General features: G+C 41.1%; 1 protein-coding gene across 2 annotated transcripts in view; it reads right to left on the reverse strand.

Moving 5' to 3' along the window:
• Positions 1–17,310, reverse strand: part of LOC126072195 (zinc finger protein 883-like) — a 53,203-nt gene extending 35,893 nt beyond the window's left edge. The window contains exons 1-2 of one of the 2 annotated variants that reach the window (XM_049877005.1): positions 17,114–17,310; positions 3,583–3,686 (exon numbers count right to left, since the gene is read on the reverse strand). In XM_049877005.1, the coding sequence (XP_049732962.1) occupies positions 3,583–3,585 (3 nt within the window). In that variant the 5' untranslated portion in view covers positions 3,586–3,686; positions 17,114–17,310. The other variant, XM_049877006.1, reaches the window with a different exon arrangement.
• Positions 17,311–17,669: the final 359 nt, after the last annotated feature.

Genomic DNA, 17,669 nt, shown 5'->3' on the forward strand with positions numbered 1-17,669 from the left:
ATTTGCAATGACGAAGTTGTTGGTCTTGCAAAATTCTATCATTCGATCTCCGGCATTGTTTCTATCACCAAGGCCATATTTTCCAACTACTGATCCTTCTTCTTTTTTTCCAACTTTTGCATTCCAATCACCAGTAATTATCAATGCAACCTGATTACATGTTTGATCAATTTCAGACTGCAGTAGCTGATAAAAATCTTTAATTTCTTCATCTTTGGCCTCAGTGGTTGGTACATAAATTTGAATTACAGTTGTATTAACTTGTAGGCATATGGATATTATCCTATCACTGACAGCACTGTACTTCAGCATAGATCTTGAAATGTTCTTTTTGATGGTGAATGCAATGCCACTCCTCTTCAAGTTGTCATTCCTTGCATAGTAGACTATATGATTGTCCAATTCAAAACGGGTAATTTCAGCTCACTAATGGCTAGGATACCGATGTTTATGCATTCCATTTCATTTCTGACGATTTCCAATTTTCTTAGATTCATACTTTGTACATTCCAGGTTCCAATTATTAACGGATGTTTGCAGCTGTCTCTTCGCATTTTGAGTTGTGCCATATCAGCAAATGAAAGTCCCGAAAGCTTGACTCCATCCATGTCATTAAGGTTGACTCTACTTTGAGGAGGCAGCTCTTCAGTTGTCTTTTGAGTGTCTTCCAACCTGAGGAGCTCATCTTCCAGCACTATATCAGACAATGTTCCGCTGCTATTCATAAGGTTTTTACAGGCTAATTCTTTTCAGAAGTAGACTGCTGGGTCTTTCTTTCTAGTCTGTCTTAGTCTTGAAGCTCAGCTGAAACCTGTCCTCCATGGGTCACCCAGCTAGTATCTGAATACCAGTGGCACACCTTCCAGCATCACAGCAACACACAAGCCCCCAAAGTACAACAAACTGACAGACATGTGTGGGGCGTGGTAGGTGGCCAGTGAAAAAGAGGAAGACCCTCAAAGACGTGGATTCACATAGTGACTGCAACAATGGGCTCAAGCATAACGATTGTGAGCCTGACGGAGGACCAAGTAGTGTTTCATTCTGTTGTATACAGGGTTGCTATGAGTCAGATCTGACTCGACGGCACCTAACAACAAAAACAAGACAACACAGTGGCTATACGGCAATAATCTCTGGCCATGGCTGACCCCATCCCCAAATGACTGGGTACAAGCACTGTATGTTTTCCTTGTATCTATTCCCACATTTTAAAGATTATACCTAGCTTTTACAAGGAACCCAATTGGAGAGACAGTGGAGTAAAAGGTCTGTAGTTTCTTGGTGGGACTGTTGCTGTCAGGTGCCATTCAGTCGGTTCTGACTCATAGCAACCCTATGTACAAAGGAAGGAAACACTGCCCAGTCCTATGGCATTCTCACAGCGGTTGTTATGCTTTAGCTCTTTGTTGCTGCCACTGTGTCAATCCATCTCATTGAGGGTCTTCCTGTTTTTTGCTGATCCTCTACTTTACCAAGTATGATTTCCTTCTCTAGGCTTGGTCCCACCTGATGACATCTCCAAAGCATGTGAGATGTAGTCTCATCGTCCTTGCTTCTAAGGAGCATCCTGGCTATACTTTTTCCAAGATAGATTTGTTCGTTCTTTTGGCAGTCCATGGTATATTCAATATTCTTCATCAACACCATAAGTCAAATGTGTCAATTCTTCTTCTGTCGTCGTTATTCATTGTCCAGCTTTCGCATGTATTTGAGGTGACTGAAAACACGATGGCTTGGGTCAGGCGGACATAACACTTTAAAGGCGTCTTTTGCAGCAGATCTGCCCAATGCAATCAGCCGTTTAATTTCTTGACTACTGCTTCCATGGGTGTTGATTGTGGAATCAAGTAAAACGAAATCCTAGACAACATCAATATTTTTTCTCTTTATCATGATGATGCTTATTGGTTCAGTGGCGAGGATTTTTTATTTATGTTGAGATCTAATCCATACTGAAGGCGGTGGTATTTGATCGTCATTAGTTAGTGCTTCAAGTCCTTGGGACTACTTACCTACTGTTTTTACTCCTAGTGTCAGCAGTATTAACATTATAACCAAAAAAGAGATGCAACAAAATATCATCACCACTCCCCTAAATGACACTGAACATAAGCTTGCTGCTCTGAAGAAAGAAACTGCTGTCTTGAAATGGTGGTGCTACGGAACAGAATAATTCTGGAGATGGCAATGGCACCCCAATTAGGCACCTGTATTTTACTAAAAATTGAAGAGTGTGTATATATCCCTGATAATCCAGCCCTTGTAAACTACTCCTTTGTTCACTTATAACCCTAAATAGACTGCACAAAATGTATGAGGGACAGAGGTCAAGGAGTTGTTCTCTGGGTGGGTAACATGGTGGAACAAATTACTATTTGGACTTCTTTGCATCATAATAGGTGGAATCATTTTTTGAACTTCCTTATACTGGTAGTGTAGTGTATGTTTACAATGCTTTAATAAAGTAGAGAAGTGAGCACTACACAAATATCCCCCCTCCCTCAGGCTCAGGGAAACTCGAGGAATAGATGCGTATGTGAGACTGTAACAGTTGGGCTGGAAAGAGGTGGATTGTGGGGTGTTAAATATATCCAATATGGATCCTGCCCCCACGGTCTCTGGGACAGAGCAAGAGTGACTGACCGGACAGTAACCCTGTTAGTTGTTAGACAAGGCCATCGCCCCTGCAACCCCCGCCAGGTTTCAGACTTTACTTCCCCTCCCTTCCTCCTGTGGTGGTCCTCCTGCAGTGGTGGTCCTCCTGCAGTGGTGATGTCACATTCCTTCCCCCCACTGTAATTCTCCCACTCGTTGAGTATATAACTAATAGACCAAAGGCTCCAGGTGCAGGCCAGTATCACACCCTAAACTAATGACCAGCACTTTGCAGTTTCACCAATGGGAATCTTCCCTGCCCTTCTGTATTTAAGCTTTCCCTAATTAAAAACCTTTAGTCCAATCAACCTGGCTTTTGCCACTATTTTTTTGTAATATGAACCAAGGTTTTCCAAGAGCATCATGAGAGTGCCAAGGCCGACACAGGGCCCATAAAGAGTCAAGAGTTCTTCCCGTAACAACTCTCTCCCCTTCTTTACTCGATCATTCTGTGCGAAAGGCAGAGGTGTAGTTTTAGCTGCACAGAAATGGCTCCAGTGTCTGAGAGAAGCCAAGAACTCTGCTGGGAGTGATGGCTCAGGATGACTCTGGAAGGCCTGAGGTTCAGCCTCTCCGCCGCAGTTACTCCGTCTTCAGACTCTGCTCAGGAGAGTCTATTATTCAACACAGAGCACCTGAGGCCTAAGGTGGGGATGTTAAAGCCTCATGATAATAGCTGAGAGTCACCTGTGGAAGGTAATCCCAGGAATCCAAGGCTTGAAAAACCATATATGTGAAGAGGAAGGGCTCAGTGAAAGTAGATCAGGGACTTAGGATGCCTCTTAGGATTGAGGCTCTTGCCCTTCTGTCACCTTTTACCTCACAGAAGAAACACAGCACAGAGCACACAGCAGGTCCCCCACCAAATCATATTTAGCCCCACCCCCTTATACTAAGAATTACCCAGTTCTCTGTGGTACTCACCATTTCCTGGCTACAGCTTCTGGAAGTTAAGTGAATGTCCTCTCAGAGCCCAAGAAGCCACTTAAGTAATAGCAATTGGAGTGGAAGCAGCGCTCACAAGCAACCTGGAGACAAGTGAATAATTTTCAGTTTACACAGCGAATCAGAGCAGTTGAAACCCTTACTTGTGATAGCAAAGATGTATAAGATGGTCGCTATAGGTACCCAGCTGCCTAAACTGGACCAGTTCTCTGTGTCACACCTGGGACCTGAAATGGAAAAAGATGGGGAGGAGACAGTATTAGGTAAGAAGGGAGCAGACAGGGTCTTGACCTTCAACTCTTTCCCTGGGCAGGACATCCTCCCAGGCTCAAGGCAGTGCTCTACCCTACGTCCATTTGCATTTAAGGCAGAACAGGCTCCAGCTTTCCAGAGTACACACCTGCATCCTTGATGCAGCTACACAGAGCCTCTCTCTTTTGGCAACAAGATCACAGGTGGAGGAATTTCCTCATTCCAGAGCGTGAGAAGCATCCATGGCAAGGCTGGAAAACTTGTACCTGATTTTCTCCAGGGACTCAGGAGTCCGAGCATGAGTTAGTGTGTTCACCTACATAATTCTGTCCCTTGTGGATCAACATAGAGTTATTTGATATCAACATGGGAACATTTTCAGAGAGAACGTATTTTTCAAGTTTGGTCAAGGCACTCACCATGTTTTATCAATTTTTAATTCCATACAGTTAAATCAGTTCCAACTCCCCCGACCCAGCTGAATGCTACTCTTGTATTTCTTGATCTTACCGTAAATGTTCTCTCTATTGCATGACTGTTATACCATGGTCTCCCCTGTCAGTATTCTTTCCTTTTATTATTTTCTCTAATACCACTAATTTCAATTCACAACTTTATTTGTTCACTTATTATTTTCAGCATAAAATGGGAGCTTGTCAGATAGACTCTCAAGCTATATCACATGTCGACTAAATAAAAATCTGCATTTTAACATGCCCCAGGTTATCCACATCCACATTCAACTTTGAGAAGCATTCACTGCCCTACAGACTATAAATAAATGAACATTCTATCAACTGAGATGTCCTCTGAACCATCTACATCGTATCTTTCATCCACTATCTTCTTGATTCACAATCTCCATGTTAAGGACACTTCACAGTCTTCCTTAACTTATTCATAACAAGATGCTTCTTGACATAATTTATTCATGGCTGTAATTTCTAAAATCCATTTGCAGCTCAGGGACCAAACTGTTGGGTTTTAAACAACAAATACACTAACACATATCCCTGCTTAATGCCCATGAGCAGCTGTCCATTGCCCTTCAAAAAGCCCAGAGTGGTCATCAGGGTTGTAAACAACCAGCTGCCATTGTTTCCTACAGCCTGGCTCGTAAAACAACCCCCTACCTCCAACCCAAACTGTGTTTTCTTTGCTCCAATCATCTCTTCTATCAAGAAATGGATTTAAACACTCAGTTTTCACAACTGAAATGTTCTTTCCATGCCCACCCACCATACGTGCTATCAACTCTGTTCATGTATATAGCTAAATCCAACTAACTATCAATCTTCCCTTAAATGGTCCTCCCTTACAAGCAGTCTAACCTGACCCTTGGGTTAGGTTTTTTTACTACAGGTATCAGATGTCCATGGTTTTTCATTATCTATTTAAACCTGTCTCCTATGCAAGACTGCAAATCTATGGGCAGACACACTATGTTTTGTTTTCTTGTTCTTTCTGGTCTATGACACTGACAATTGGGATAACATACTGAATAATCACATACATGCAACATCACCCATTGTATATATTCTTGAGCAACACTATTCAATAGAACTTTCTTTGAAGACAGATATGTCTTATTTCTGCAGAGTCTAATATGGAAGCCACTAGCCACATGTGGATATTTAGCACTTAACATGTGACTAGTGCAACTAGGAACTGAATTTTTCTTTTACATTTAATTATTTTAATTGGGAATAGCCACATCTGGCTAGTGGACATCACAGCTCCAGTGGACTCACCAGAACTGTAACTGATCTACGTAGCAGAGAGGGTGTGTAAGCTGCCATCCCACAATGTAGAACCTCACAGTTTTCTGTTCACGATTTTAAAAAAGATGAACGTTATTTTCTCCACACACTAGATTTCAACAATAGATTCTTAAGTATGATGCCAAAATTATGAGCAACAAAAGTTAAAAGAGATAAATTGGACTTCATCAAATTAAAAATTTCGGTCATCAAAGAATTTCATCAACAAAGTGAAGTGACAACCTACAGAATGGAAAAAAATATTTGGGAATCATATAGAAAATGTTTTGTTGTATATTTTTTACCACACACACAAAAAAGAGCCCTTCTTGGCAGGCAGTGGTATATCACTTGGCTGGAATGCCTCTGGCAAACGGCCTCCTTGGGTCTGCGCTGCCCCCACAGCCTGTTTACTTCATGCCATATTTTTTATTTTTCTTTATCTTTCCCCTTCTCCCTCCCACCTAGGCCCTGCAATGCCTTCGCCCCTTCCTAATGGGCCATGCCATGCCACCTTTCGAGGGAAACATCAGCTTGCCACCACTCCAATTCCGTCTCGCCCCCAACAGCTGGCTCAACCACCACTATATTTATATTTTTGGTGCTGCTGTTGTTTTTATTTTAGTTTCTTTGTTGATTTCATCTCCCTCTTTCCACTCTTTCCTTTCCTTTCTCTCACCCACCTAGCTCTGTGTGCTGCCCACTCCACTTCCTGACGGGCTGAGCGATACCACTCGGCTAGAAAGCCACTGGTCCACAGCCCCGCTAGGTCTGCCCTGCTCCCACCTGTAGAATCCTACTACACCACCAATTTACTTTTTTCTTTTTTTGCTTTTGTTTCTTCTTTCTTTTCTTCACCCACCTGCTTGGCTTCACACATCACATCCTCTCCCTTCCCTCCTGCCTACCTGTACCGTGCACTGAGTGCCACGTCCCCAGAGCAGCACCTGAAGTGGTCCCTGGACCCCCGCCCTGCACTGCCCCTGGGCCTAGCTTTGTTGCTCCAAGTTCATGTTACAAACCACCCACCCCCATTCCTCCAGCTCCGCTTAATCTGTCCTGCTAACTGTAGCTGAGTGGCCGGCAGTGCCCGCCGGGAAAAGGTGGTGAGACGCATCATGCCCACAGGCAAGCAAGCAACAAAACATGCCCAGCCCACCTACCCAGACATAACCAAGTAAAACAAAAAAGGAGGACAAAACAATCAAATCTATGATCAATACATGAAGAAAACAATTCCTGAATATCCCAGAGACAGCAGACAATATCAAAACATAAAAGAAAACAGGACAGGATGGCTCCAGAAAGCGACCCCATAATAAAACACTAGGTTACCTTCTGGTAGAAGAAAAGGCATTGGAACTATTCCGGGTTCTCCAACAGATGAAAGAAAATGCAGACAAAAATAAGGAAAAAATAGTCAAAATTATGGAAAACACAGACAAAATCATGGAAAACACAAAGTAATGGAAGAATTCAGGAAAATAATACAGTAACAAAATGTCAAAATAAATAAACTAGAACTCATACAAAAAGAGCAATTAGAAATCCGAAAGATGAATATTTCAGGAATGGACAGTATAATAGAAGGATTTAGGAGCACATTTGAAACACTGGAAGACCGGATCAGCAAAATTGAAGACAAATCCTTGGATACCACTTTGTTTCAGGAACTATCAGAGAAAACAATGAAGAAAAATGAAGAAACTCCAAGAATGACATGGGATGCAGTCAAAAGCAAAATTCTGTGTGTGACCGGAGTTCCAAAACAGCAGAATAAAACAGAAAACACACAGAGGATCACTGAAGATTTGCTGACAGAAAAATTCCCTAATACCATGAAAGATGAAAAGTCAACCATCCAAGAAGCTCAACAATCCCCATAAAGGACAGACCCTCCCTAAAAAAAAATCACCAATGCATTATCATAATCACACTCACTAAAACCAAAGACAAAGAAGGAATTCTGAGGGCAGCTCAAGAAAAACCAAAAGTCATATACAAAGGTGAACAACAGGACTAAGCTCTGATTACCAGCAGTAACAAAGCACGCAAGAAGGCAATGGGATGACATATATAACATCTTGAAAGAAAAAAACTGCCAACCAAAAATAACATATCCTGCAAAACTCTCGCTCAAACATGATGGCAAAATTAGGACATTTCCAGATAAACAGAAATTACGGGAACTTGACCTCACAAGTATAGACAGAACACTCCATTCAACGGCGGTAAAGTACACATTCTTTTCCAACGCACACTGAATGTTCTCCAGAATAGTCCATATCTTAGGTCACAAACCAACACTCAACAAAATCCAATACACTGAGATTATACACAGCATCTTCTCTGATCATAACCCATAAAAGTAGAAATTAGTAAGACAAAGAGCAAGGGGAAAAATCAAATACATAAAACTGAATAACATCTTACATAAAAGCACTGGGTAATAGAATTCAAAGATAATTTTTTTTTTTAATTCCTAGAATCAAACAAGAATGAAAGGCAATGCTCAAAGTGACTTTAGAGCAAAAGAAGCACACACAAAAAAGGAGGGACAAAATCAAAATATTAGCTATACAACTCAAACAAATAGAAAGGAAACAGCAAAAGAAGCCCACACCCACCAGAAGAAAGGAAATAATAAAGATCAGAGCAGAAAAAACAAAATAGAGAATAAAAAAAACAATAAAATCAAAAAACAAAACAAAAGTTCATTCTTTGAAAGGATCAACAAAATTTACAAACCATTGGACAACTGACAAAAAAAAAACAAGACAGGATGCAAATAACCCAAATAAGAAATGACATGGGGAACATTATAACAGACCCAAAGGGAAAAAAAGGATCGAAACAGAGTACCATGAAAAACTATCCTCCAACAAATTTGAAAACCTACAGGAAATTAACAAATTTCTAGAAACACATTACCTACCTAAACTAACACAAATTGAGGTTGAAAATCTGAAGATACCAACAACAAGAGAATGAAAAGGTTAAAAAAAAAAAACCTCTTAACAAAAAAAGCCCTGGCCCAGTTGGCTTCACGGGAGAATTCTAGCAAACATTCAGAGAAGAGCTTGCACCAGTACTACTCAACCATTTCAGAACGCAGAAAAGGAAGAGACACTACCAAATTCATTCTATGAAGCCAGCTTAACCCTGATACCAAAATCAGGCACAGACTCCACAAAAATGAAATTTACAGACCAATATCTCTTATGAATATAGATGTAAAGATTCTAAAAATTCTAGCCAATAGAATTCAGCATATTAACAAAATACACCACGACCAAATGGAATTCATACCAGGTATACAGGATGGTTCAACTTAGAAACTCAGTCAACGTAATCCACCACACAAATCCAACAAAAAATCATATGACCATCTTAATTGACGAAGAGTAGGCATTCAGTAAAGTCCAACACCCATTCCTGATAAAAACTCTCAATAAAATGAGCACAGAAGGGAAATTCCTCAACATAATAAAGGGCATCTAGACAAAACCAAAAGCCAGCATCATTCTTAATGGAAAGAGGCTGAAAACATTCCCCCTGACAACAGGAACAAGACAAAGATGCCCTTTATCATCACTCCTATTGAACATTGTGCTGAAAGCCCTAGCTACAGCAATAAGGCAAGAAAAAGAAACAAACGGCGTCCAAATCGGTAAGAGAAGAAGTAAAATACCCCTATTTGCAGACGACATGATACTATATCATAGAGAACCCAAAGCACTCCACAAGAAAACCACTGGAACTAACAAATTCAGCAGAGTAGGAGGATACAAGATAAACATACAAAAAGCAGTTGCATTCGTACACACTGAGAAAAAGAACTATAGAAAGGAAATCAGGAAAGCAATACCACTTATAATAGCCCCTAAAAAAATAAAATACTTACAAATAAATCTAACCAGGGACTAAAAGACCTATACAAAGAAAACTACAAAACACTCCTGGAAGAAACCAAACGAAACCTACGTAATTGGAAAAACATACTGTACTTATGGATAAGTAGACTCAACGTTGTGAAAATGTCAATTTTACCCAAACAATCTACAAATACAATGCAAACCCAATCCAAATACCAACAGCATTCTTTAATGAGATGGAAAAACTAATAATTATATGGAAAGCGAAGAGAACCCAGACAAATAAAGTGATACTGAAGAAAAAGAATGAAGTAGAAGGACTAGTACTACCTGACCTCAGGACCTAATAAACTGCTTCGGTAGTCAAATCAGCCTGGTTAGTACAACCACTTTGAAAATTGATTTGTTGCTTCCTTAAAAAGCTAGAAATAGAAGTACCATACAATCCACCAACCCCACTTTTTGGAATATATCCTAGAGAAATAAGAGCTGTCACACAAATAGATATATACGCACCCATGCTGACTGCAGCACTGTTCACAATAGCAAAAAGATGAAAACAACCTAGGTGCCCATCAATGGACAAACAGATAAACAAATGATGGTTACATTCATTCACACAATGGAATACTACACAATGATAAAGAACAAGGATGAACTTGTGAAACATCTCATAACATGCATGAATCTGGAAGTTATTATGCTGAGTGAAATTAGCCACAAAAGGACAAATATTAAATGAGACCACTATTACAAGAACACAAGAAAAAGTTTAAACACAGAACAAAACACTCTTTGATAGTTACGAGGGAGGGAGGGGTATTCACGAACTACACAGTAGACAAAAATTATCCTAGGTGAAAGGAAGGACAACACACAATACAAAGGAAGTCAGCACAACTGGCCTAAACCAAAAGCTAAGAAGTTTCCTGAATACAATCAAACACTTCAAGGGACAGAGTAGCAGGGCTGGGGATCTGTGGACCATGTTTTCATGGGACTTCTAGGTCAATTGGCATAACAAAGTTTATTAAGAAAACGTTCTGCAACCCACTTTGGTGAGTGGCGTCTGGGGTCTTAAAAACTAGGAAACGGTCATCTAAGATGCATTAATTGGTCCCAACCACCTGGAGCAAATGAGAATGAAGAACACCAAAGACACAAGGAAAATATTAGCCCAAGAGACAGAGAGGACCACATAAACCAGAGGCTCCATCAGCCTGAGACCAGAAGAACTAGATGGTGCCAGGCTACAACCAATGATAGCCCTCACAGGAAACACAACAGAGAGACCGTGACTGAGCAGGAGAAAAGTGGAGTGCAGAACTCAAATTCTAGTATAAAAACCAGACTTAACGGTCTTACTGAGACCAGAGGGAACCCAGAAGACATGGCCTCCAGACTCTGTTAGCCCAAAACTAAAACCATTCCTGAAGCCAACTCTTCAGACAAAGATTAGGCTGGACTACAAGACATAAAATGATACTCATGAAGAGTGTGCTTCTTAGCTCAAGTAGATATGAGACCAAATGGGCAGCTCCTGTCCTGAGGTGAGACGAGAAGACAGAAAGGGACAGGAGCCGGTGGAATGGACATGAGAAATCCGAGATGAAAAGCAAGAGTGTGTTTTCACATTAGAGGGAGGGCAACTAGGGTCACAAAACAAGATGTATATAAATTTTTGTATGACAAACTAACTTGAACGGTAAACTTTCACTTAAAGCACAATTTAAAAAAAAAGGGGGGGGTGGGAACAGCTTGGTGTTTATACAATGACAGACACATTGACCAACGGAAAAGAATTGAGAACCCAGATGTAAATCCATCCACCTATGGTCATCTGATCTTTGAAAAAGGATTAAAGTCCATTGAATGGGGAAAAGACAGTCTTTTTAACAAATAGTGCTAGCAAAACTGGGTGTCCACCTGTAAAGCAACAAAACAGGACCCCTACTTCACACCATACACAAAAACGAATTCAAAATGCATCAAAGACATAAATATAAAACTAAAAGATCATATAGGAAAAATAGGGTCAACACTAAAGGTCCTAATACATGGCATAAGTAGCATAGAAACCATAACTAATAATGCACAAACACCAGAAGGTAAGACAGATAAAATTAAATACTTATGTTCATCAAAATGTTACCAGAGAATGGCCTCAATTCTTGTCTTCGGTGTAGGAATGAATTCAAACACTGAGACAAATAGTGCCAAGCGAGCAGAGGTTTATTAGCAAGCACAGGGTTAGTAGTAAAAGTACACTTGACTAGGGAGCCTCAAGCAGGCTACTCAGGTAGAGGAAGAATCTGACTGCCCCACGGTTGTTTTTTTTAGGGTTTTATACTCTTTTTGTCTCTTGATCTGTCCTATTAACATTTAAAAGCCAGGACAAGATCCCTTCCCATAAAGACTATTTCCTTGGTTTAAGGTTTAATTACCAAGTTAGAGATCTTATCAAGTTAGGGACTTTATCAAGTTAAGGATTTTATCAAATCAAAGACCCCTGTAAAGATCATTTCCTTGGCTTAAAGTTTATCTCTGGTCCCCAGACCTTCTGTTGGCACAGGACAGGAACCATCCCCGAAGACAACTCATCAGACATGAAAGGGACTGGTTAGTGGGTGGGAGAGAGATGCTGATGAAGAGTGAGCTAATTATATCAGGTGGACACTTGAGATTGTGTTGGCATCTCTTGTCTGGAGGGGGGATGGGAGGATAGAGAGAGAGGGAAGCTGGCAAAATTGTCACAAAAGGAGAGACTGAAAGGGCTGACTCAATAGGGGGAGAGCAAGTGGGAGTACGGAGTAAGATGTATGTAAACTTACATGTGACAGACTGATTGGATTTGTAAACGTTCACTTGAAGCTTAATAAAAGTTAATAAAAAAAAAAAGTTTAACTCCGTAGGGACCATCTTATTGAGGAATGTCACCACCCCCTGCCTCTTCCTCTTCCTGAGTGCAAGCTCTCCCCCTCCCCCCCACAAAAAGACTTCACCAAAAGAGTAAAAACAGAACCTACAGACTGGGAAAAAAGTTTTGAATATGACAAATACGACAAAGTTCTAATCACTAACATCTACAGGAAAATCCAACACCTCTACAACAAAAAGACAAACAATTCAATAAAAAAATGAGCAAAGGATATGAACTGGCACTTCACCAAAGAAGACATTCCGGCAACTAGCAGACACATGAGGAAATGTTCCCCATCACTAGCCATTAGAGAAATGCAAATCAAAACTACAATGAGATGCCATCTCATTCTGACATTACTGGCACACACACACACACAAAAAAAAAAAAAAAAACAGAAAATAACAAATGTTGGAGAGGCTGCGGTGAGCTTGGAATTCTTATGCCCTGCTGGTGGGACTCTACAATGGTACAACCGCTTTGGAAAATGATATGGCCCTTCCTTAAAAAGTTAGAAATAGAAATACCATACAATCCAGCAATCCCACTCTAGGAATATATCCTAGAGAAGTAAGAGCTGTCACATGAATAGACATATGCACACCCATGTTCACTGCAGCATTATTCGCAATACCAAAAAGATGGAAACAACCTAAATGCCCATCAATGATGAATGGATAAACAAACTATGGTACATAGACAAAATGGAATACTACCCAACAATAAAGAACAATGATGAATCGTTGAAACATCTCACATGGATGAATCTGGAGGGCATTACACTGGATGAAATAAGTCAATCACAAAAGAACAAACACTGTATAAGACCACTATTTTAAAAACTCATGAAAAGGTCTACACACAGAAAGAAACAATCTTTGATGTTTAGTAGGGAGGGGAGGGGTGGGAAGGCAAAAACACTTAACTAGATAACAGAAAAGTGCTAACTTTGGTGAAGGGTAAGGCAATACACAATAATGGGGAAGTCAGCACAACTTGACCAAGGCCAAGGTCATGGAAACTTCAGACACATCCAAACTCCCTGGGGGACCGAATTACTGAGCTGAGGGCTGGGGACCACAGCCTCAGGGATCATCTAGTTTAATTGGCATAATGCAGTTTATAATGAAAATGTTTACATCCTACTTTGGTGAGTATCCTTTGGGGTCTTAAAAGATTATGAGCAGCCATCAAAGATACTCCACTCATCCCACCCCATCTGAAGCAAGGGAGAATGAAGAAAACCAAACATGTAAGCAAAACATTAGTCCAAAGGATTAATGGACCACGACAAACACAGCCTCTACCAGACCGAGTCCAGCACAACTACATGGTGCCTGGTTACCACTACCGACCGCTCTGACAGGGTTCACAATAAAGGGTCCCAGAAAGAACTGGAGAAAAATGTAGAAAAAAATTCTAACTCACAAAACAAACTAGACTTACTGATCTCACAAAGACAGGAGAAACCCTGAGAGTATGGCCCCCAGATACCCTTTTAACTCAGTACTGAATTCACTCCTGAGGTTCACTCTTCAGCCAAAGATTAGACAGGCCCATAAAACAATAAATGCGCACACCAGCTCAGGGGCAAGGACGAGAAGGCAGGAGGGGATAGGAAAGCTGGCAATGGGGAACCCAAGGTCAAGGAGGGGAGAGTGTTCACGTCATGGGTTTGGCAACCATTGTCACAAAACAATATGTGTATTAATTTTTAATGACAAACTAATATGCTCTGTAAACCATCTAAAGTACAATAAAAAAACAGATTCTGGTGAATTATAATTCTAAATAGTAAAAATAAAAAGAGTTGCTAATGATACAAGATACCAATAATTTCTCAAACACTTAAATCTTTGAATATATGCTGCTACTTCTTGACTGTTTAGTGTCTAGTTTTTCCTCTTGTGTTTTATGTAAAATGATATCCTTTTTTGCTGTTACATGCAATAGGTTTTAAAATACACGTATCATCTTCATTCTACACTATCACATTTTGTTTAAATGGAAACACTGTCTAGTCATATTAGAGATGCCCCACATTATTTATTCACCAATTAAAAGCTTTACTTCATGTTCAAAATTGCTTACCATAAATCTTGACTTTCTACTAGTTGCACATTTCACATTCATTTAAACAAGACGACCTTGTAAAATACTTATTACAAAGGATGAAGTACTTTTTGCAACAGTGTAATGTGGCAACCCTCTAGGATCTGTTTAAGGATTTGGATTAGTTTCATTACACACGCCTCCCATTTTACCCTCATTTTCAGTATTTTCTGTTCTGACACCAGGAACGTGCACGCTTTCACTTCAAGAAGCTTTCAACCTATTAAGAAGAGTGGGTCTTTGGGAGCAAAAACTGTGGCTGACCCACTAGCATCCAATCCGGTACAGATGTTACTTCAGCCAGGCATTAAGATCTCGGACAAACACTGGGTATGTGATCTCTATAAATTGGTCATAGCCTATATTAAGCTCGTTCAGCCACATCACATTTTACAGCACACCAACTGGGGTTGGCCGTATTGTTTTTCACACAATCATGAAGAAAATGTCTGTCTTACATGCAAAGAAATTCCTTGAAATGTGCCTCTTTCTAAATATTTTCCTCCTGAAATTGGTCCTAAATGCATGTGTATATGAGGCAATATATACATGCCTAACATACATGCAAAAGCTGAACAATGAATAAGGAAACCAAAGAACTGATACCTTTGAATTATAGTGCTGGCAAAGAATATTGAATATACCATGGACTACCAAAAGAACGGACAAATCTATCTTGCAAGAAATACAGCCAGTGCAAAAGGACTAATATTATATGAGACCACTATTATAAGAACTCTAGAAATAGTTTAAACAGAAGAAAATATTCTTTGATGGTTATGATAGTGGGGAGGGAGGGAGGGCAAGGGGACAGTAGCTAAGAACTATTTCAGGTGAAGGGAAAGACAACAAGCAATACAGGAGAGGTCAGCACAACTGGACTAAACCAAAAGCAAAGAAGTTTCCTGAATAAACTGAACGCTTCAAAGGCCAGCGTAGCAGGGGCAGGGGTTTGGGGACCATGGTTTCAGGGGACATCTAATTCAACTGGCATAATAAAATCTATTAAGAAAACATTCTGCATCCAACTTTGGAGAGTGGCGTCTGGGGTCTTAAACGCTAGCCAAGTGGCCATCTAAGATGCATCATTTGGTCTAAACACACCTGGAGCAAAGGAGAATGAAGAACACCAAAGACACAAGGTCATTATGAGCCCAAGAGACAGAAAGGGCCACATAAACCAGAGGCTACATCAGCCTGAGAACAGAAGAACTACATGGTGTCTGGCTACAACTGATGACTGCCCTAACAGGGAACACAACAGAGAACCCTTGAAGGAGCAGGACAGCAGTGGGATGCAGACCTCAAATTCTCATAAAAAGACCAGACTTAATAGTCTGACTGAGACTAGAAGGACCCCGGTGGTCATGGTCCCCAGACTTTCTGTTAGCCCAAGACAGGAACTATTCCCAAAGCCAACTCTTCAGACAGGGATTGGACTGGACAGTGGGATAGAAAATGATACTGGTGAGGAGTGAGCTTCTTGGTTCAAGGAGACACATGAGTCTATGTGGGCAGCTCCTGTCTGGAGGGGAGATGAGAGGACATAGGGCGTCAGGAGCTGGCTGAATGGACATGAAAATAGAAGGTGGAAAGAAGGGCTGTGCTGTCTCATTAGGGGGAGAGCAAACAGGAGTATATAACGAGGTGTATATAAATTTTTGTACAAGAGACTGACTTGATTTTTAAACGTTCACTTGAAGCACAACAAAAATTAAGAAGAATAAGTACAGCCAAAATGCTCTTTTGAAGCAAAGATGGCGAGACTTCATCTCACATACTTTGGACATCTTATCAGGAGGGATCGGACACCTTTTGAGGTAAAGCCGATGGTCAGCTAAAGAGTGAGACCCTCAATGACATGGAATGACACACTGGCTACAACAATGAGCTCAAGCTTAACAACTATGAGAAGAGCACAGGATCGACCAGTGTCTTGGTGTTATGAGTCGAACCGACTCTACCGCATTTAACAACAAATGCATGTACTTGTTCCAACTCGATTCTTAATTCTTCACCTACCTTAAATACCTATAACCATTAAAGTAGGGGGTATATAATCCTCACCATAAACTTACTTTTTGTCGGATAAGCAACACTAAACAAAGTAAAAAAAAAAAAAAAAACCCAAACCCAAACCCATTGCCATCAAGTCGATTTCAACTCATAGCAGCCCTATGGGGCAGAGTAGAACTGCCGCTAGGGTTTTCGAGGAGCAGCTGGTGGATTCCAACTGCCAACCTTTTGCTTAGCAGCCGAGCTCTTATCCGCTACGCAACAGGGCTCATGCTTTAATGAAGCACAGAAAACAAACGGGAGCAGGGCATTTAAACTAAGGCCAACTACCCCGGGCCTTTATGAGACCCGTGACTCTGCATTTCTCACAAACGCCCAGTGAAGCTGACGGTGCTGGTCTGGGAACCACACTTTTTCTCCGCGAGGATTTACAGGATTTTACCTGTTAATGCACCGACAGACACGATACAACCCACGACCGTGCAGAAAACAGCTGTGGTCCGAAAATGCGGATGTGGTGGCCGATTCTCGGACCCAGCGGCGGCAGCGTAAAGACCCAGGTATAGCGTGCCTACCGGAAGTCGTGCGGCTCTGGAGCAGCCCAGGGAGGGCGGAAAACCCAGCACTGCGTAGGAGACCGGTAACAGCGCCCTTACATCCAAGAACAGGAGTAAAGAACAGGAGTACTAGAGCCCAAAGGACGTCTACAGATAAGCGACCACCTCACACGAGAACGGCAGCGCGATTAAACATGGCTGCCGAGCAAGGAGGCGCACTTCTGCTTCCGGGTTCTCAGACGCTAGGTGCCAGTGCAGGAGCAGTTCCGTGCACCACCAAGAGGGCTCCACTTAGTGACCGTAGCCTTCGGCGGCTTCCGTTTGGATTTGGGATCTGCTACCTGCTGTCTTTATTTCCTCTGTAGAGAAAAGCTTAGGTTTTCTGAAATTGGTATATAAGCTTAAACGCAATTTCAGGAAGCAAGGATTTCGAAAATTGGAAAAATCTTACCATTCTTTATATAAAACGACCCCTGATGGCGAAGTAGTTATAGAGCATGGCTTCTAAACAGAAGGTCCGCAGTTTGAATCCAACAGCTACTCCTTGGAAAAACTATGGGGCAGTTCTACTGTG

This window comes from Elephas maximus, chromosome 3 (assembly GCF_024166365.1).
Source record: "Elephas maximus indicus isolate mEleMax1 chromosome 3, mEleMax1 primary haplotype, whole genome shotgun sequence".
Taxonomy (NCBI): domain Eukaryota; kingdom Metazoa; phylum Chordata; class Mammalia; order Proboscidea; family Elephantidae; genus Elephas; species Elephas maximus.